The sequence below is a fragment of the Cygnus atratus genome, chromosome 1 (genome assembly GCF_013377495.2).
Source record: "Cygnus atratus isolate AKBS03 ecotype Queensland, Australia chromosome 1, CAtr_DNAZoo_HiC_assembly, whole genome shotgun sequence".
NCBI classification, from domain to species: domain Eukaryota; kingdom Metazoa; phylum Chordata; class Aves; order Anseriformes; family Anatidae; genus Cygnus; species Cygnus atratus.
The window spans coordinates 197825888-197846423 of record NC_066362.1 but is presented as its reverse complement, the minus strand read 5'-3'; the positions used below and the strand labels follow the sequence as shown (position 1 = coordinate 197846423).

General features: G+C 39.4%; 1 protein-coding gene across 2 annotated transcripts in view; it reads left to right on the top strand.

The window, feature by feature from the left end:
* The first annotated feature begins 3894 nt into the window (after positions 1–3894).
* Positions 3895–20536, top strand: part of CEP295 (centrosomal protein 295) — a 38963-nt gene continuing 22321 nt past the window's right edge. The window contains exons 1-12 of one of the 2 annotated variants that reach the window (XM_050708135.1): positions 3895–3981; positions 5132–5265; positions 6194–6394; positions 7562–7686; positions 8517–8610; positions 9616–9729; positions 11059–11199; positions 13779–13962; positions 15773–15940; positions 17056–17280; positions 18487–18593; positions 19931–20143. In XM_050708135.1, coding sequence (XP_050564092.1) covers positions 5158–5265; positions 6194–6394; positions 7562–7686; positions 8517–8610; positions 9616–9729; positions 11059–11199; positions 13779–13962; positions 15773–15940; positions 17056–17280; positions 18487–18593; positions 19931–20143 — 1680 coding nt within the window. In that variant the 5' untranslated portion in view covers positions 3895–3981; positions 5132–5157. Of the gene's footprint in view, positions 4558–5131; positions 5266–6193; positions 6395–7561; positions 7687–8516; positions 8611–9615; positions 9730–11058; positions 11200–13778; positions 13963–15772; positions 15941–17055; positions 17281–18486; positions 18594–19930; positions 20144–20536 lie in introns of both variants that reach the window. The other variant, XM_035542676.2, reaches the window with a different exon arrangement.

Genomic DNA, 20536 nt, shown 5'->3' with positions numbered 1-20536 from the left:
TGTAAGACAACACTGTTTATATCTAAAATCAACTCTGATTTTTTAGGCATTTCTTTGTCTCGCTGTTGGCACTAATTTTAGGTTGTACATAGTATTTAATTGAATTACATGTGATAACCCTTTCAACAACTATTTAGCTTTTCATGTCTCATCTTTTGCTCTGTGGGGTTTTTTGTTTGTTTGTTTTTGTTTGTTTTGTTATGCTTTAACACGTGGCATCTTTTTTATGAATAGAAACTACAAGATGAGAATTTATACAGGCATGGCTCTGGGTATAGCTGCTTTGGTACTGAAAAGTGTAGCTCTGCAGACCACGCAGACATGGCATGGAGCATAATAATGAAAGCTACTCTTCCATGTCTGTCAAGAAAATTTATCTCCAAAAACAGTCTCAGGCAGAGACTATTATAGACTGTGCTTGCATGGGCTGAACATAGTGTATTAGTCAGTCTCTAACATAAAGATCAGGAAACACCTGTGTTTGCAAAGCTTCCAGGTAAAAATTGCACTTAATGTAAACTGTTTAACAAAAGCAAACTGTGGTTTTGAGACCTTTTATCTGGAGGATTACAAACCTTTGTAAAACGAGTCCTGCTAGTTCCCGGTGGTCATTATAATTAGACATCCATTGTCAGGTGCTAAAAGAGATAAAACAGCATGAGAGAAGCAATCACAGATCACAACAAAATGAACCATAGGAAAACATTTAAGACCACATGATAATAGGCTATGTGACATTGAGGAATACTGAATGCAGAGAATGGCCAACTCAAACTGAGAGAAACTCTTATTTTATTCGGGTATTTCAGTAATCAGCAAGAAGGAGACAAGAAAGCTGTATTACTGTCTAATGAGGTGCTGGAGCACCGGGGGCAGGGAGTGGGGGGGCTAGTGTTTGAATCTGACACCTTCCTTAAAGCTCTTCCTTCAGAGTTTATCAAGGAGAATACTTAATTCTGGCAGGGTGCCAAGTCCTGCACAAGGGTGAGCTGTCAGGTGGTTGCACTGTTCCATTAGTGGATCTCAGCAAACCTATAAACCAGTGCTTTCCTGCTAAAGATACAGAAAAGCCTGCAAAGCCCATTCTTCCCCTGTAAGAGCGAGAGACAGGAGCATCCAGCAAGGAATTTCTTTCTAGTGAAGAAAGGAACAAGCGCTCCCAGGTGGCAGTAAGAGTATATGCTGGTATATTCACCCTGCCCATAATCTATTCAACTCAAGGCAACTCCATTCTGATATTTATCTCCAGACGGATCTTATATCCAGACACAACAACCCACAGAGTAAACCAAGACAACATGCCTGTGCCAGCATCTCTCACAAAGGGTCATCTGCTGATCGAACAAGCATTCTCTGTGACAGGGAAGAATGGACATCCTCAAGATTTTTGGGGATTTTTTGTATTGTCCTTTCAGCTCCTGACTACACGCTGCAGGCTGCTTCAGCAGAGGACTTCAGTCATACAACCCCTCTTCAACTTCAAACACACGAAATAAAAAAACATTTTTTTTTTAAATTCTGTTTTCAAGCAGATTCACTCTGTGCGACATTTTTTTACATACGGAATGAATTCTGTCTTGAAAAAATATCCAGATTTTCCCCTAACTATTCTGAGAATTTGTAGATAACTCCTCTAAGTATCTTTCTTTGCCCCCGGGAGAAATATGACTGGTAGTTGAACCACAGGGGAGCTATGATCTCCAGTTTTATATATGCCTAGCTAGATGTACCAATATCACTGCATCACCCTTCGCCTTTTATAAAAGGAACACATCGACTTCATAAAAGGAAGGAATTAATGGAGGCCTGTAATACTGTAATTCAAACAGGTGTATTAAAAAGTGGAAAGCGTCACCATATTAAAACGACTGTTTGCTAAATACCTGTTTTTATGTATGTAAATTAGGTGGCAGCAGAAATAATTCTGCAATATGTTGACTAGAAAACACCTTTGAAATAAAGTTCTTATCCAGCACACGTAGGTTTCATAAGCTTTTTTTCCAATACTATCATTCTAGAGCATATATTTGACCTCTTTCACATCTTCTAAGTAGAGGACTCTAAAATCTATAATCTCAATTACTCTCTTAATAGACTGTCTTCAATTGTTTTTTTACCTGTTGACCTGCAGGATAAAGCTATTTAGAAGAGATGTTATTGTGGAGAGCACTGCCATAATGAAAATGCTGAAGGACAAAAAAATCCAATAAGGGGACTGGAAAACACATTTGGAAGCACACTGCTCAAGTTTAATTTATTCAATGTGCATATTGCGAAACATCTGGGTGTCTTTAATGTACAATCAGGTGTTAACTTTGTACCAGCTATTGCAGTCAGCAGTTTGCGGGAAGTTGCAAGCGTTTGATAGAAAGCAAATTGTCTGCCTAACTGATCCCATAGCACAGAAGTCTTTGAATCTGAAGACAGTTTAGCACTAAAATGCAGAAGACAGGGAAGAAAGCACATTTAACTGCTGTGTAGCCTTCCTGTGTTTATGTCTTTTGTTTTGCAATCCTGTAATTTTCAGTGTATTTCATGTGCAGCCATGCATCCAAACGCACCATAGCATTTAAGTTTTACCAAGCAATCTCAGGTCGCCTGATTTCTGTCCTATAGGGCACAGTATAATGGGTTACTATGCCAGTTAGCTTATAGTAAAAAATTACTTCTTCCTTTCTCTAGAGGAAACTGCCACAGAAAGCAGTTGTGTTTTGCAGTAACATTTAGAGGAGGACTACTGGAAAGATGGGGAAGGACTCTTTATCAGGGAGTGTAGAAATTGGGCAAGGGGTAATGGTTTTAAACTAAAAGAGGAGAGACTTAGGTTAGAGGTTAGGAGGAAATTCTTCACTCAGAGGGTGGTGAGGCCCTGGCCCAGGCTGCCCAGAGAAGCTGTGGATGCCCCATCCCTGGAGGTGTTCAAGGCCAGGCTGGATGGGGCTTTGGGCAACCTGGTCTGGTGGGAGGTGTCCCTGCCCATGGCAGGGGGGTGGAACTGGGTGGGCTTTAAGGTCCCTTCCAGCCCAAACCATTCTGTGATTCTGTGACTTCAGCATAAGACTGTTGATTTTATCCTTTGTGATCAGTTACAAGCATTTCTTCCGTTATTGCAGCAGCAGGTCAGACCTTAGGAAAATATTCAGTGCAAAGAAATACTCTCGCACAGCCTCTCTTGCTTCATCCCTTTGCGCTGCAGAATTGTTTCTCTCAATGTGAATAATAAGTTGTTCCTCATAAATCAAGGGTATCAGATGACTTTGCTTTCAAATCCCAAGTCTCACATATAATAAATGGTCACTCTTATAAAGAAAACTAAAACATAAGGATGAAAGCACAGAAGAAAACAAGTATTGTATCAGACTTGAAATGTGTGGCCATTAGTTAAAAAGTGTCTTAAAAAAGAAAGCCCAGCACTAGTTACAGGTTGTGGTAGCTGTTACAGATCCACTTAACCAGCTGTAAGCACACCTGGAAGACAGGCAGAGCAGCACTGCCAGTCCAGCTGCACTATCAGTGCCTAAATTTACTCCTTTTAGTCATACAGCACACCCCAAAGCCATGTTGGAATAATTGACTTAAATTTTGGAGAAGTTAGTGGGTCAAGAAGTAATGCTGAGCATTGATCTCTCCCGTCATCCCTGTCATCTCCAGGTTAGCCAACACAGCCAACACCTAAGCCTTCATGGTTGGAATCATGGAATGACTGAATTATGGAATCACAGAACGGTTTGGCAGGGACCTTAAGGACTACCAGTTCCAGCCCCCACCATGGGCAGGGGGCTGTGAGGGAACATGGAGCCCCTCCTCCTCCCCCTCAGGGCTGCGCGCGGCCGGGCGCAACCGCGCCTGCGCGGCCATGTTGCGGCGGGAAGCGGCGGGAAGCACCGCGCGTGCGCGGAGGGCCAGCTCCGCCGGGGCGCTGCGTTTCCCGCCGCGCCCGCGCTGATTGGCTGGCTGGCGGGGAGCGGCGGCGGCCGGCGGGTAGGTGCGGGGGGCTGCGCACTAATGGCGGCGGCGGGCGGGCGGGCTGAGAAGGGGGGTGCTCCCTCCTCATCCGTCTCGCTTCCCTTCAGCGCGGCGTCCTCGCCAGCTGCCAGGGGCCGGAGAAGGGCCCCGGGCAGAGTTATGGCGAGAGGGGGGAGGTCTCGAGGTCTTTGGGTTTCCCCGAAGGCGTTGCTTACAAGAGTCTGTGCGGCGTTGCCGAGAAACCTGGCTGGTTTTGACCGCTGGGTGTGCTCTGGGTGCCCTGCGCGGCCGTTGGGGCCGTGCTGGCGGTGACCGCCTCGCCCTGGGGTCCGCTTTTGGTCACAGGCTGTGAGAGAGGGGCCTGCCCATGGCAGGGGTCGGACGAGGTGATCTGTAAAGATCCCTTCCTACCCCAACCGCTCTATAATTCCCAGTATTAAATGCTCTTATTTTGATTTGCACTCCAAATTTTCCTTCCTTATCCCAACAACTGAATAAGGGATGGTTAGCAGGAGCCACAGTCCTCTGTTTATCCTGTAGTGAGCTTGGGATTCACTCGCTCGACAACCCTGTGTTAACAATATCTTATGGGTAATTACTGTGTTTTTCCACCTCACCTGATTGCTTCAGTTATTTATGTTACTAAAAAGTGTATTTATTTCTAAGAATTACTTATTTATGGTACTGAAAAGTTTCCAGGTGTAACGCTACCTCATGTTGGTTGTTAGTGCTACCTGGATTGTGCACTAGTAAAACATCTTTGATTCTTATAACAAAAATATCTTTTGAAAGTTTTTACTGTTTTGTTTAAGAACAGTGTTTTCCAGGGTGAAAATATTTAAAGGTCAAATACAGATGTATTTATTTTTTATTGAGTTGAGTATCTTTGGGGCAGGCTACGTATCAGGCTGAAAAAAGGTTTGTTTTTTCTTCTGTCTGTGTGGAAAAAATTGAAATCATAATTGTGAGGAAATGGGAAATGATCAGCAAAACTAGCAGATCCAGGTTCCACAGTAAAATCTACTGGCAAATATAACTTGAACTGGCTGCTGAAGAAAACTCGCACAAAAAATTGTCAACGAGATTATGGCAATGTTTTTTTTATATATAGCTGTCTTTGCTTATGTCACTTATGCTCAAATTTCTGTTTTTCATCTTCTCATAGAAATTGATTGTTCAGTGTTACCAAAGATGAAGAGAAAAGTGGCAAAAGTTGGGAAATTGAGGCTTAGTCCTAATGAAGAAACCATGCTTCTGAAAGAAGAATATGAAAGAAGAAGAAAACTGAGGCTACAGCAAGTATGCTTCTATTTTGTCAAGTTGTATATTTCATTTAAAGATGTAACAATTTTGGAAAATCAACCTAATTTTACTTCATATAAGCTAACTTTTTGCAGTGTAGTAACATTAGGTTTATATTTAGCTTGTGTAGTAGTTTCTGTTGTCATGTTCATTTGCTAGTAAATTCATATTTTTCTCATGATACACTCTCCGTTAGATTCATACAGGCCTTTGTTCCAGAACCTCTTCATCCCTGCCAACTTCACTGTATCTATCTTTTTAGTTTGTTTCTGTCTATCAACATACACATACCTCTTTTTACTGATGTGTTACACAGCACTAATGGAGAAGAAATAAGCCGCTTGTGGCAAGTACAAACCTATCTTTCTACTAGATCAACCAAATCATTACAGTGTCACAGCTCTTAATGCTTTAAATATTGCTCCTTTTAGAATTACCTTTCTGTTTCTCATCTCATGTTTCTTTTATTTCTGTTATGCTGTGCTGCTGTTAGGACACAAGGCTATTTTTCCATTTCTTTTTACTTCTTACCCCTTAGCCTTCCACTGTGCTGTCCTCCAAGGCATTGATTTAGCAGTATAGTTGCCATTTCTCTTTAGAGTGTGTTGCATCATAATGGGAGTAATAAATTATTGTGCTGTATTTTTGGCAAGAAGTCTATTTCAAACAGTTATTACATTTAGTTTATCAACAATGTGTTGCTCTCTCACTTTAAGTAAAACTTTTAACAAAGATTAAATTTAGTATATGATGTTGATTTTGGAAAAGGGTAATAGCAACTTTAAAGTATTTTCTGGACAGATTTTTTTAATGTATCTTTCCATGTAATCTAACCAGGAGGGGAATGTGTGTTGTGGAAGTAATTGCTGCAAAAACACTGTGCTCTTACTAAGGTACTGACAAAACATAAATGCTATTTCTACAGGTTAGAGAGCAGCAGAAGTACATTGCCTTACAGATAAGACAGAAAGTAAAGCAGAAGAGGGAAGAACAGCTACATCAGTTGGAGGAGGCATTGAGAGCTGAATGGCAGAAAGAACAAGATGAGAAGATAAAGGCCTTAGAAAAATTGTTTTTATCAAGCTTAAGAGCTGTTGGTGAGGGTCACCGACAAGCCAAGGAGAACGTAAGTACACAGCTTAATGTTGTCACAGAAATACCTTGATGTTCTAGAAATACCAAGGTTGCTTTTTTTTTTTTTTATATTCCTGATTTTGGAGTCCTAATATCTGGAAGGTAGAAATGTTTAAAATGTTTAAATGTTTACATGTGTTTTTTTTTCAGATATTTATCCATGAGACCATGCATGATGAGAAGGAATATAAACTTTTTATTGGGAAAGATTTATAGCCCCATTGTTGCTGGATGGAAACTCTTAGACATCTAAGCATGAATAACCTATTTAGTTATTTTTAGAAGCCTGTTTGAGTCTGCATGATTTTGCCTGTGTTTTTTTTTTTTTTCAAGTAGTTTTGTACAGCCTTGCTGTGGTTGGAGAATACTGCATTAAGTTCTCTAGCAGTCCAATTTGCTGAGGCTTTTGCTGTGCAAACTCCGAAGTTGTGTGTACAATATCACATTTGCTTATGTGATACTGTATATTAAGATAACAGCTTGTCCAAATTGCACATGGTAAGCTGTCCCAGATATGCCGGTAAACATAGTAACTTTGTTTCTCTACCATCTAATAGCTTCTTTTCTATGCTTAAGAAGGTGAAATCTTTTTTTTTTTTTTTTCTTCAGTGCTTTAGACCTTCAGTGACTTAAAAGGTCTTGGTAAGGACTTCGGAGGCTTTTGCACAGATGGTGAACTGGCATCACTTAATTCGGCAACTGCAAACTGTCTCCACGTCAAAACTGTAACTCGTGTAGGCCTGATTTGAGAGGTCGCTGAGGTTCAGTGAAAAATCCCTGGATTTGCATTGATAGCCAATTGTTGTAATTAATGGCTGAAAGATAGTAAGGTGCTTTCACTGTACAGTTTAATCACCATTTAAAATGTATAAGTATATATTACTGTCTTCATAAAGAGATGAAGAGAGAAGCTAAGGTTTCCACATCAGTCTTTGGTTCCGTTGGCTGAGGAATATGATAAACTTACTGCTGTTGGTGGTAGGCAAGAAGAGAATGAAGGAGATAGCGGAGAAGAAAAAGTGATTATTTGGAGGATTTTTACTCTGATGTGATAGAAAGGAATTTCAAGCTTTTGGTTCTTACCAGCAATACTTAATTTGAAATATAACACTGATAGTATGAGAAGTCCTGGATTAATCACTTGCAATATTTTATTAAGGAACCTGATTTAGAAGCTCTGGCAAAGCAAGCAGAAGAAAGGAAGCAAAGAGCAGAGAAGAGACATAGGAAAGCCTTGAAAGAGCAAAAGTTCCAAAAAGAGAAATTACTTCGTGAGCAAGCCCGGTATGCGATAGATATTGAGCTTCATTAAGCATAGAGTGTGCTTCATGGTGTTACGTGGTGAAAGGCAAAAATCACAGTGCTTGTTCGCAGCTTTTTAATTTTGATTTTTTTTGTGTGTGTTAAAGGATACTAGCTTGTGGACAAACCCATGGATTTTGATAAAACTTTGTAGTTTTAAAGCCAAGATCCCCTTGTCATGTACACAAGTTGATCTGATCGAATCTCAATGGGCAGGGAGCCTGTCACCTCTGTATTACTATTTTCAGTCCAGGTTATTGGCTGGCAGCTATTCAGTGACAGATGAAATGAGATGTTCTTAGTCCAGCTCATGGTGGAAAGACACTCTTTTGAAAAAAGGACCTATTGCATTTGACACTGTCTCCCTTACCTCTTTAAGGAAAAAAAAAAAGGCACAAATTGGTCCAAACTTGGGCTGACGTGAAAAATAAATTGTGTACTCTTGGGGATAGCTGAGCTTGATTAGAGTTGACACCTATTGATTAAATACTTAGCTTTGTGCACACTTCAGTGATTAAAATATGTTGAAGTGATGCAGAGCTTTCTGAAAAGCAGGATCTTGTTTTGATCCGGAGAAGTTCGCGTGTCATTACTTTTTTTGCATTACTTCAAAAGTTAATTTTTCAGTGCTGCCTTTCAGCGTAAGTTCTGTTGACTCTTTGGTGTGCTTACCCGTTTCTGTCTCCCAAGAATTAAATGGAGTCAATGATTATATTTTTAGGTTTGCCTTTTATTTTACACAGTGCTGTCATTGTTGCTTGAACTATTTAACTATTTTTCCTCCTCTCTCCCTCCCCCCATTTATTTACTAGACGAATAAATGCACGCAAGCATGCCCTGGATGTGGAAAGAGAAAGAGCAGCAAAAGTTGCAAGCCTACCACCTCCTCTGCCCCATCCTCTTGAGGTATGTATCCACGATGATCATAATTTCAGGATACCATATCAGTACAGTGCTTTATTTATTGGTTTGACTCCTCACAGTGGAATATCTGAAAATGTTATTTGTGTGCTATAAGGAGAGTGGTAAAAATCAAGAAAATTAATGAAATATTTACTGACAGACTTCTACTAAGCTTTGATAGCTGTCCTTTTCAGATCTCTTGTTTTTGCAGATTTCTTCTTAAAATCATGTGAGATCATATTTTTATGATTAACGTGTACTTTAAACCTCATCATGATTTCATTTTCACTTAATAGCTGTAGTGATGTTAAACTCCATAGTTATCTATCCTAACGTTTACCTGCCACCTCAGCCTTCTGCTGTAATAACATAGTAGTATTGCATTTTTTTGTTTTTTAAGTGTACCCAAAACTCCCCCTCCTCAAAAAAAAAAAAAAAGAATACTTTGTACAGTATGTGTGAATGCTTTTTCAGTGAGGTTATGGAAAATGGTCTTTTCTCTGATCATCTAATAAACTGGAAATAATAGATTCCGAGTTCTATAAGCCAAGTCTGTACTTGAGAAATGTTATTTTGCTGTTATGCGTAATTATATTATGGATCTGTGCTTGCCCTGCTTTGAGATGGATGCGTCAGCTGTTGTAAGTGGGTTTTGTATTCGTACATGAAAGCTCAAGTGCTTTTGCGTTAAGGTAACGCTATTGAAACAGGAAGGCAGAGCTCTGTGATGAATGTCAATTTGTGCGGGGACGTCTGCTGTAGGCAGCGAGATGCTCTCAGTCATTAAGCCCTCTAGGTATTCCTTGGGCTGATGTGATTAATTATTAATTGTACGCCAATATTGAAATGACATAATGTTTTCAGGAGAGAATTTTGTTTTTAATTTTGAGCTTTCTTCTGTTACTAATTAAGGTATGGAACTCGCTTCTCTTTCATTTAGTTGCTTTGCCAGAGACAACTGTTCTGTGATACAGCTGTACTTATTTCTATTTCTACTTTACTTTCTAGAATTTTGAAGTGAAAAAGATTCCTGCAGTGAAGGCCTCTGGTGCTGACAACTTCTCCGTTACACGTTACCATATTTCAGAACCTTATGTGGATAGAGAAATGGATGGAGAACAGGTGATTAAGCGTTTGTGATATATGCTTCCATGTATCTTTATATTGCACGTTGTGTCTGGCTATCAGATACCAGCAGGTCAGCTTCCCAGAACTTGTTTAAAAATAGAAACTTGCATAAAGCAGATGTTATATGACTGAATAATCAGAATCCTAGATGATGGGAACTTGTGAGGACTGTTCTGTGCTCGGTTGCTGTCAGAATCACTCCTGGCAGTATTTCTAACATAAGGAGGCCTCTGAATGGGGATGAGTTCCCAAGACTGGTGTCTTAGGGCACCCCAATCTTCTGTTTTGTCTTATGTTAAATTAATAGTTGCAGTTACCCTGCTTTTTTCCTCTCTTAGTTGTGTTCACCCAGTCTTTACCTCATATTCACGTTCATCTGTTCATGCAGTCAACAGTTTCAGCTTGCCAAAATGGCAAAGGTCTGATTTGAGAAAAAGAATGATGAACAAAGCTGTGCCAGGTGAAAAGGTTTGCTTAGGTTCACAGTACCATCAGACAAAGGCTCAAGTCGGATCAGAAGAAGGGGAGGATCTGGACAAGTGAGAGATGGAGTAAGAACTTAGCTTTTAGAACTGATGATCTGTTGTTTGGTTTGTCTGTGAGGTGAGATCACAGTCTAAATTCTTGTTTGGGATCAGCCTCTTTTAGACTAGACTCTCTACAGTCGATAAGCTTCTCTTTGTGAATGTTCTCTCTAGTGGCTTTGTTTTCATTCATGAAGTTTAAGGTTTTCTTGACCTTTAAAGGACTAGGTCTAAACAATAAGAGCAGATGCTGCGGTTTGAGCTTTATATCAGAAAATTCCTAAATGTCAATCTTTCACCTAGCTTATGTGCAACTTTTTTACTTGAGTATTTATTAAAGTGTTAGTAAGATTGTTTTTATTTAAACATTGCAGATTTTTTTCCTTGTTTCCCAAGTGAAAATGAAAAAACTTCTGGCCTCCTTGTTTAAAACAAAATCGTGACCACAAAAGAAGTGAATCAGTAATATTGATTACATTATTCACTTTGGCTTGTAGTGTAGGAAAAATAACTACTCGGCTGTAATGAATAAATCATACAAACGATTATCCCTAGTGGAGTTAGGAACTAGAATGCTTTGACACCTAACACTTAGCAAATGTGTAAATATGCATTTTTTTCCCAAATGTATAAATACAGTTTGGTTTTGCTTGCAGCTGAGTACTATAAAACTTCTGAGAGTGTTCGTACGGTATTGTATGCCTTTTTCAAAGTGGTTTTGCTACAGAATTATTTAGTGTTACATACACTTTAAACTATCACAAGAACTCGGTGGACTAAACTGTTAATTGACTGCCAGCCAGATGCTCGGTTAGCTGCTGAAGAGGAAGGCAAGCGCTTGGAGGAGCTGCACAGAGAGGCAGAGAGAGAAAAAAGAGAGCAGGTTGCAAAGGCCCATCTCAGAGGAAATCATGCCTTGAAGACGGTCCGTTTGGCTCAGGTAGGCAAAGTAAACGTTGTGCCTGTTTTTCATGTCAAAATAATCGGTGTTAAGTAAGCTGTAGGTTTCCTAAGGGGTTGTGGTTTCAGGAGGTAGACTAAATAGGGTTTTCAGAATGCTTTCAAAAAATCATCAAGCTCATCTTCTTAATTTTGGCTCTCTGGAAGTTTATAAGACAAGAAACCTTTTTGATAAAGATAAATTAGAAATGTTTTTAAGCAGAATAGACACTGCAGATAATTTTTTTTTTAATTCAATGCCATAGCTCTTACAGGGACTAGTATTACGGTGCCTTTGTTTGAAATAAGTCTTCTTTCTCTTGTTCTCATTGGCAGAGGTCAGGGTAGTCCACTGTCAGTTCAATGAGAAGTAGGAATGGGGTTCTTGTTTTCTAAATACGGGGTAGCATGGAAAAAAAATACACTTGAGAAAGTTGTGAGTTCTGTACTTCAGGGCCTTGTTTTGCTTGTCTTTTTTTTTTTTTTGTTATAGTATAAAGGAATGAGCCGAAGTAATGTTGAGCTGAAGTAATACCTTGTGAGTTAACTAACTGCTTGAAGTATTTAGATAATTAATGATAAAATTAATGATAGAACTCTTCTGCCTGGAAGATCAACAAATTCAAAGTTTTAATTTCATCAGTTGTTCCTACAGCCATTGTTTTTATAAACTTGTTTACTTTATAGCTGTGTGAGATCAAGGGAAAAACATAAAATGGTTTTAAATTATGACCAGAACGATGGGTACCACTTCGCAAAGCACCTGTAAGAATGTCAGTCACCCTAAATCTGGCTAATGTGCTTTTGAGAAAATTGAAATCTATAGACTCATTGTCAGTCCTCCTTCCTCCCTTACGTTCGGCTTATTTTACATAAACATGTTAAATTAGTATTCAGAGCATTCAGTTGTGGGTTGGTGCTTCTCCCTGATTATTTCCTCACCTTTGTATCCTGTTTTTTTACAAAAGGGGTAAGGACCTTTTACTACTAAAAGACAGCAAGAGATCCCAACAAGCCTGAACTTACTCTGCCTCTGCTCCAAGGACTTCTGGAGAATGCTCTTTGGAGCACCAGACATAATCTGTTAATGGAACAGTATAGATATATATATACATTGTGTGTGTGTGTGTATATATATATATAGAGAGAGAGAGAGATTGTATATACAAATAATACATTGCTTACACTTACCGAAGTGTATATGCAGTGAAAGCATACTCTTACATATGTACCCTTCTTCCAGAGTGTCCTTGTGTGTTCTTGAGCTGCCTCCATCTTTTTTGTTAGTTTTCTGAGGTTCTACACAGCTGCAAGAACTTCTTTTTTCCCACAGCCTTTTTTTTTTTTTTAACACCTTTGTTTCTAGTGTGTCTGTATATATGCTTCAAATTTCTGGTATTACTATATCTTGTCAATCACACATGGGTTTTTTTCTCCGTCTGAAAAACTTGAAGACAGAAATCAGATAAAATAACAGCATGTGAAATGTGTAAGAATGTACCGTGTGTATTTATATCTAATAGGAAAGAAAATTCGGTCATTATCTGAAGGGCGGAGATCATGTTTGTACTGACATAAGCTGGTACAAATGCTGACTTCAAATCCATACTTGGATTCAAATTGGGTGTCTTTGCAGTTGTCATGCTCTTAATCTGTTGTTGGCGTAAAATTTGTTTTATTACATGTATACAGGAGAGGAAACTATTCAGTACTTTTTCTATTGATCGTTCAATATGTGGGCATACCACTTTGTTATTGTATTGTACACAAAGCTTGTGCTGAATAAAATTGAGCTTCGTCATGACTTTATCATGGCACATCTCAAAGTATCTATGAGATTCTCAGAAGTTATTAATATTTCTTATGAGAAGCCAGCACTACTTAATTTTTGGAAAAAAAAATCAACATTATTACTTAAATTAAGGTTCTGCTAGTGTAGAAATCTGGAAAAACTGATCTTATTTTCCTTAAGAAGTAAAAGCAACTGTTGAGAAGGGGTTTTGTACTTTAGAAGTTTGTGACAGTAACAGACAATAACACAAATATCTCAAATGACAGCTTCCTATGGTTTTTTAATTGAGATATGATTGGCCATAAATGAGTAACTTAACTAATTCGGGGAACTGTGAAAATTATATTTCTGATGTTCATTGTTAACAACAACAAAAAAACCCTTCAAATAAGGCTTTTTTAAAATAGCTTTAATGTATCATTGTACTGCACCAAGGGTGTTAGCTTACTTCAGCAACTCTTATTTTTAAGTAGCACATACTAACAACACTAGCTTATTGAAGGCAGTGCTCATTTACTTCAGAAAACAGAAGATTTAGTTCTGTTTAGGAAAGTTGGCCCACAGCGTACAACTCAGTTCTTTAACATCAGATCTTTTACGCAGTGTTTGACCGTGTTTAAAGGTCAGATATACTCTTCTCCTGAGAAAGCGCCTGCTCTAGAATAAAATTAACTAAATGTTGAGGATTAAACAAACCTCATGGTGACCAAATTGGAAGTACGTTATCAGTCCTGACATACAGCTGTCCGAACGTTAACACAAAATGCTTCTCACCCCTTTCCTTGAAGGACAGGGAAAGGCTACTGAAAGAACTTGAACAAATGCAGAACGTGGATCGGATGCGCAGGAGGCAGATGGTAGCGCAGATGCCACCTCAGCTTTTTGTACCCGCATACAAACGCGTGGAAATAAAAGACAACTGGCAGAGAGAACTGGAGTTTGCCTTTGAAGATATGTACAGTGAGGACAGGAGTGAGTAACTTGCGGGAGGCTGCTGACTCGGGTTGCTCAGTAGATGAGAGGCTGCTGCAGCTGCCTGTTCTGGGTGCGGCAAGTAGTGGGGCTGTGCGTTTATTCCTGGTAGGTGATGCACACATGCAAACCACGATTAAGTACAGATACCTGCAGCTGGCCGTGCAGGCTAGTGTAGAAAACACAGCGCGTTGCATTAAACACAAACAGCGCGAATTGTCTCGTTCTGTTCCCTGCTCTGGCTGAACAGGCTGAAGGCTGCTTGGTGGGAAAATGTCTGCATATACAGTACAGATCTCTGTAGCGGTTGGTCTCAGACACTCACTCAGCCCAGTAGCTGGTCCCTGCACCCCAGCTCTCCCCAGACACATACATCCCCGAGGTTTCCAGCCCTACATGCATATACACCTTCTATCTCCCCCCTAATTCCCCAGAAACGGGTCTTAAGCACTCAGTCTGTCCGGAACTGATCAAAGAGCCTGTAGCCCTCCAGTTACCTTGCATGTCCCCACGTGCCCCGCTGTCCTCGGTATGTGCTATGGATCCCTCAGGAAGGTAGCTTTAGAAGCTCAGTGCACCCAGCAGCTGGCCCTGGATCCTCAGCTTCCCCCGTTGCTGGCTCCTGGTCATGCAAACAGCTGAGGTTTTCTGCTCCTCTCCAGTTAGTGGTACGCAGACACCCCTCCCTTTTTACGCAAACACAGGCACCCACTATGAATGCCTGCAGTAACTGACTGTAAATACTTAGTCTACCCAGTAGATACCCTCAGTTGTCTGTTAAAGAAATAATATGTACGTGTGCCAGCAGGTTTCTTGGTTGAGCCTGAGCCTCCTGCAATCTCCCCTGTAGCTGGCTTGGATCTCCCGATCCCTCCGGTGGCCAAGTTGTAAACCCTCTGTCCTTTCCAGTATCCAGCCCAGTCTTAGGGCTGCTTCGATACCCGTTTCCCAAGCCTCTTGCTGTTCTCACTGGCTAGTCTGGCTTGCCGTTTGCTAGTCATTGCACGCTGATATGTATGCCCATGTAATATGCACACATGCCTGTTTACGCTCCACTTGCTGTCTGTTACGCACCCATACGCTTGCAGGCATACAAATTAGAAAGTTCCTCCCTCAGGAAAACAGAAATGGAATTTAGCAAGAAGACAGGACAGGCTGCCAGGAACCAGGCTGCACGTGATCAGACCAGTGTACTCACTGGCCCTTTATGCACTTATTCCTCTGTTTTCTCCTCAGACTTGCTAATCCTTCCCTTTCCCTGCTTTTGTTTTTTTTTATTTTTCCCTAAATGTCCATAATAAGTCTAGTACAATCCTAAGGTGCTCTTCCCACGTGTCCCACACCCCTCGTAGGCAGTAACCCCTCAGTCAGCGAGGCGATCCTGAATCCTCTCCCATGGATTCATCTTCCAGGATTTTGCACCTGAACCATGGGAGTGGTGTCCCTCATGTGACAGATCTGTGAACAGCCAGGTCAGGGTGCCCCTTTTTTCTGATGAGTTTTTGGGATTCTCCTGTGATGGTTCTACGTGCTGCTTCTTGCATAGAGATGAGCCTTTTATTTTAAAACCTTTTATTTTGAAATACTTAGCATAGTTTAGTGGAAAACATTGTACAAGTTCAGAATTAAATAGACAGCTAATGATCTAAATGGTTTCAATTTTAAGTCTTCTACTTTGGGGGAAAAAAGTAGTTGGATTCAATACGTTGTGAAACAAATTGATAAATTGATGTTGGAGTTTCTTAGTGTCTTGCAGTATTTGCATTTTATTCTGTTTGGTCATTTTTTGTGGTTGTATTCCTTTAACTAGAAATGAAAGGAGACCTGATTTTGCAGTTTGAGCCACAACCTTTGCCAGCCCCTTCTGATAGATCTCAAGATAATGATCTCGATCTCTCTTTGGAGCAAGAACCTGCTTGTGACAGTCGACAAGAATCAGAACAGATGACAGAAGGGGAGGTCCCTGATGGAGCAGAAAGTAAGGCTTTTAAATTTTAACTTAGTCTTTTTGGTTTTATAGTAGAAGAGAAGAGATTGTAGTTTAGTATATCAAATTAATTAACTTTAGTATTAAATGACATGTGTAAGTGCTAAAATTCTTTAACTATGAAATATTTCAGAATTAAGTGGTTTATAATGTTTACTATGGATGATAATATTCTAACAAATGCCCCATCCCTGGAGGTGTTCAAGGCCAGGCTGGATGGGGCTTTGAGAAACCTGGTGTGGTGGGAGGTGTCCCTGCCCATGGCAGGGGGGTTGGAATGAGATGATCTTTAAGGTCCCTTCCAACCCAAACCATTCTATGAAATACAAATTTAAAATAGAAACGTGACTTATTTTTCTAATGTTATTCTGTTTGTTAGTATACTGAGCATAATTTTAATTGATGTAAGAACTACGCTTTTAGTAGCTGTGTTAGTTATATATAATTATCCCAAATGATGGGATGGCACTAGTATATGAACTTAAGTATGTTTAGTGTGCTTTGAATTGTTAGTCCAGTGAATAGCCATGTTAAGGTTTGACTTCGTGTGAAAGTCTACTGACTGTACGTCCTTTATGCTCAGGTTTGTGATCCAGTTGCTTCATCTTGTGAGGAGGCCCCAATAATTGCATGTAGTGTGTGTGTACTCTTTGCTTGTGGCATCAGCGGGGTAACGTAATGTGAACAAGGTGTGTTAGTGAACATCGCTGTGTGCCCAAGCATTTTTTCCACATCCCTTTGTTGGCACTATTCATTTTTTGGTCTGTGATCCATTATGGTGCTAGTGTGCTAGTGCACAGGAGGGGGTGGAAACGTACAGCCTAGGGAAATAGTGCTGCTGGTTTCTGCAACAGTGGAGTCTGGGATTAGTCTTACTCTGAAATACTGCAACTGGCTGAGCCCTCCTTTCATAGCATCCTGAGACAAATTTCTGCTTCTTTCTTTCAAGTAAGAGAAAATACTTGTTAAGCCTTGACAACTTGACAGTATAGCTGAGCTATTTGTCCAATTGTGTAAGCAATTTAAAAAAAAATAAAGATTTTTTGTTTTCTATGACATGAGGATAGTCATTACCCCAAACTCTTAAAGGTATGTGTTCCTTACAGAACACGAAGAGGCAAAAACTCACCAATCTCAATCAAAACTTGCCTTAAAGAAGTTGCTGAACAAGATTAGAAGCCAGAAAGAGGAATGGACATCAAAAAATGAGAAAGAGATTCCAAGTGAAGTTGAGACTATTGAATCAGGCACAATTCCTAGTGAGGAGAGACAGCTCTGTGATTTAGAACTTGACTATGAGCAACACAAAAATTCAGTATGTGAAGCCAAAGGTATGTAATACATACTTATGTGTTGTGTAGGAACAGAAGGGTGGACTGTAATAATGTCGTTTGATGAATTTTTCAGTGGTGGTATTTTTATCATGTTGCTAGAGATTAAATACAGTTCTCTCATCTCTGCCTTTGTCTTGTAGATATGTTGAAAACGCAAAAGGGGAGAGGTTTTTGCTCATTTACTTACCTTGCCCATAAAGATCTTTTGGAGGAAAGATGTCTAAATACCTTTATCTTGTAAATCTTGCCCATTTTTTTGCCACGCTTGATGCTGCCGTGTTCTAAAAGGCATCCAGGAGGAGAATTCTCAGTGCAAAATTGTTTGTTGAAGTTCCATACCCGTTAAATCGCAAGAACTGAATGCTTCAGAGATTCACAGCTAGAAATGCTTGAGACAAGCATGAAGTGATGTGTCTGTAGTGATGTATTTTTCCTGGTCTTGAGGCACCATTCCAAAAGGCCCCAGTGTAAAACTGGAATTTAGAGCAGTCGAATGTTCCATTTTGGTTGGCAGCCCAAGCAGTTTGGGTTCCTTCCCATGCTGGGCCTGTGCTCTTTTCATTAGGTGAGTGCTGAAGTTAGTGAACTTGCATCTGGTATGCTAAGTGTGAGTTTTGAAGTCTATTAAAGTGATTATATATATATATATTTTTTTTCTTTTCCTACTTTGATAAGGTACTTGCTGTGGTTTTGTTTTAAATAAGCTTAGGTGTTTTAGTTCAGTCGTGTGCATGGATACACCAGCATAATTCCCGGGAGCATAGCAAGAGTGAAAAAGTGCCTCTGCTGAAGATGTGCTGCTATTTGAAGCTGATAGTACAGGATGAAGATTGGCTTTTTGTGCAGTAGCCAAATGCTAGATCACTTTCCCAGAGGCTGCCAGTTTTAGATCCTCTTTTTTCTCAGAAGTTACTGCTTTTTTTTTTTTTCCTCAGGATGATCTTGCTATTAGGCTACCAAGTTATCTGGTTAGAAACAATCTTCCATCCTGTTGGAGCTGGGCCATTACTTTATATTCAAGAAAGGCACGTGATAAAGGGTCATTAATGACTTAAATAATACAAAACCTGATTTTTCCAGCATCTTGTCAAGACCTGCTTGTGCATTTTTGTTTAGAGAGGTGGGAAACTGTAAAGCAAGATGTAGACATGATCCAAAACTCTTTCTGACTGCATTTACAGTTAAATAACAAATATATTTTAGACTCTGTGGAAACGTTGGAACATACAGCTGCAGCTGAAAATTCAGTTCTGATCCATCCTCAAGAACAAGCAGCTAAAATCAGAATGGAAAATGAGAGAAAGAAGTTGGTAAGTGTGTATATATGTACTTGTCGTAGTTACGATGTAAAAAGTGATTTATAGAAGTTTCAGCTTATGAAGCTGTGATAGATCCTTTTAACATGCTGCGAACATTTGAATGAACTTTTAATGAGAATTCCAATTGTAGGTTAATACCTTTCTGGCTTAGGGAAAATGTAGCCAACAATACACAACTTTGAAACCCTGTGTAACAATACTGGAAAGTCTCCGGGATTGTTTAGAGTGACAGGAAAAGCTTACAGATCTTGAATATTTTGTCTCCTAGCTAATTTAAAAAAATCGAATGCAAGAAGTCTTTTGTGTTTATATGAATGCTACATTATATTTAGAAAATAATAGCTTTGTTCATTATATGCAATATATACATAGTGTATATATTTCATTATATTTTCATTGTATCATAGATGTTTAGAGACCTGCCAGCTATTATGTGGTGGTTTATCAATTAAAAAAAAAAGTTGAAATTCAGGTCCTACTTAAATTGTAGAGTTAAAGTTCAGAGATTCAGGAAACATTTGTCAACACAGTGTTTTGCTAGAGGTGTATGTGGGGGGGAGTAACCAAACTTTCACCAAGGATCTGCTGTTTTAACATCTGTTTTCTCCCACTTTTCACCTGTCCAGGTGTATTTATTCCCATGTCTGCATTAACTGTTCTCAGGTCTAGCTCTTCCTCAGGTTACTCTTCATCACATCCCCATTCAGACCCTGCCACTATAAATTGTTGTCCACCTTGTCTTTGTCAGTGCTTTGAAAATTTTCTTCACTTCCATTCTAAAATGAAATGTGCTGTTGCTCCGTGTGGATAGAAGTGATTTGTAGATGAAAGATACTTGGAAAGAGAATAAAAATAAACAAAACACTTCAGAGATTTATGGAGTGCTCTTAAACTGGTTATACATTAGCAATTTTAAAAATTTCGTTAGACTCAAATTAACATTCAAATGCATTGAAATCTTGATGAAAAGCTCTATAAAATGCAAAATAGGCTTCTGAATACAGTCTAAAAGAAGGACTTCCTTTGCAGTCTCTGGAAAATTATAATTTATCTTGAATGATTACATTTTGTTTTTTATCCATTCTGTTAATGGGTAGATCAAAAGAGCACAATAACAATCAGATTCAGGGACTGTTAGAAATATCTAGCCAGGCAACTAAAAGTATTCTTGTAAACTTTGGAATTATTTTTTTAAGGCCTCTTACAATTTGGAAAAGTTTGTCATATATAAGCAATAAAATTTCTGGTACAAGTTGCAAGTTGGAGCAGTTTTATGTGTGGTGGTGTGGGTGTTTTTTTCCTCAAGTTGTGTAGATTTTTTTCAATAGATTGAGCAAATAGAGCAACAGAAACAGGAACAGCTGGCCTTGCTAAAACAAATTGAAGAAAAGAAAGCACGTTTGGAGGCTGATTTTCTGAAGATCCAAATGCAAACCTGTTCAGAGGAGGCTAAGAACAAAGAGGAGGAGGAGGAGAAAGGTCAGCCAGTACAAAGCTGCAGCGTTCCTTCTCCAGATCAACAGAAGGAAGTGGAACATGAGGTGAAGAATTGTAGAAAGTTGTGTGTGTGTGTGAATTATTTTCTTATTTTATAAGAATCGAGAGCACCAATAGCTAGTTCTAAATTCTATCGGGCTCGACCTCGTTTTTGGTCCTCAGGCCATGAATCAGAAGCTCTTATACATAAAGACCACAACTTTTTTGTCTAATCTAGAAGCTTGTATTTCCCATGATATCAGAAAAACGCTTTGAATATTTGATTATCTTTGCATAGTTCTGGGGACAGCAAATATGTATAAAATACCTGCTAGTAAAATCTGACTAGAGTCATATAATTATTATGTGTGTACAAATATCCTCCTTTTTGAAGGAAAAAAAATCTTAGGAAAAAAGAAAAGAAAAAAAGCACCTACACCTTTTTGTCTTTGTCTAAA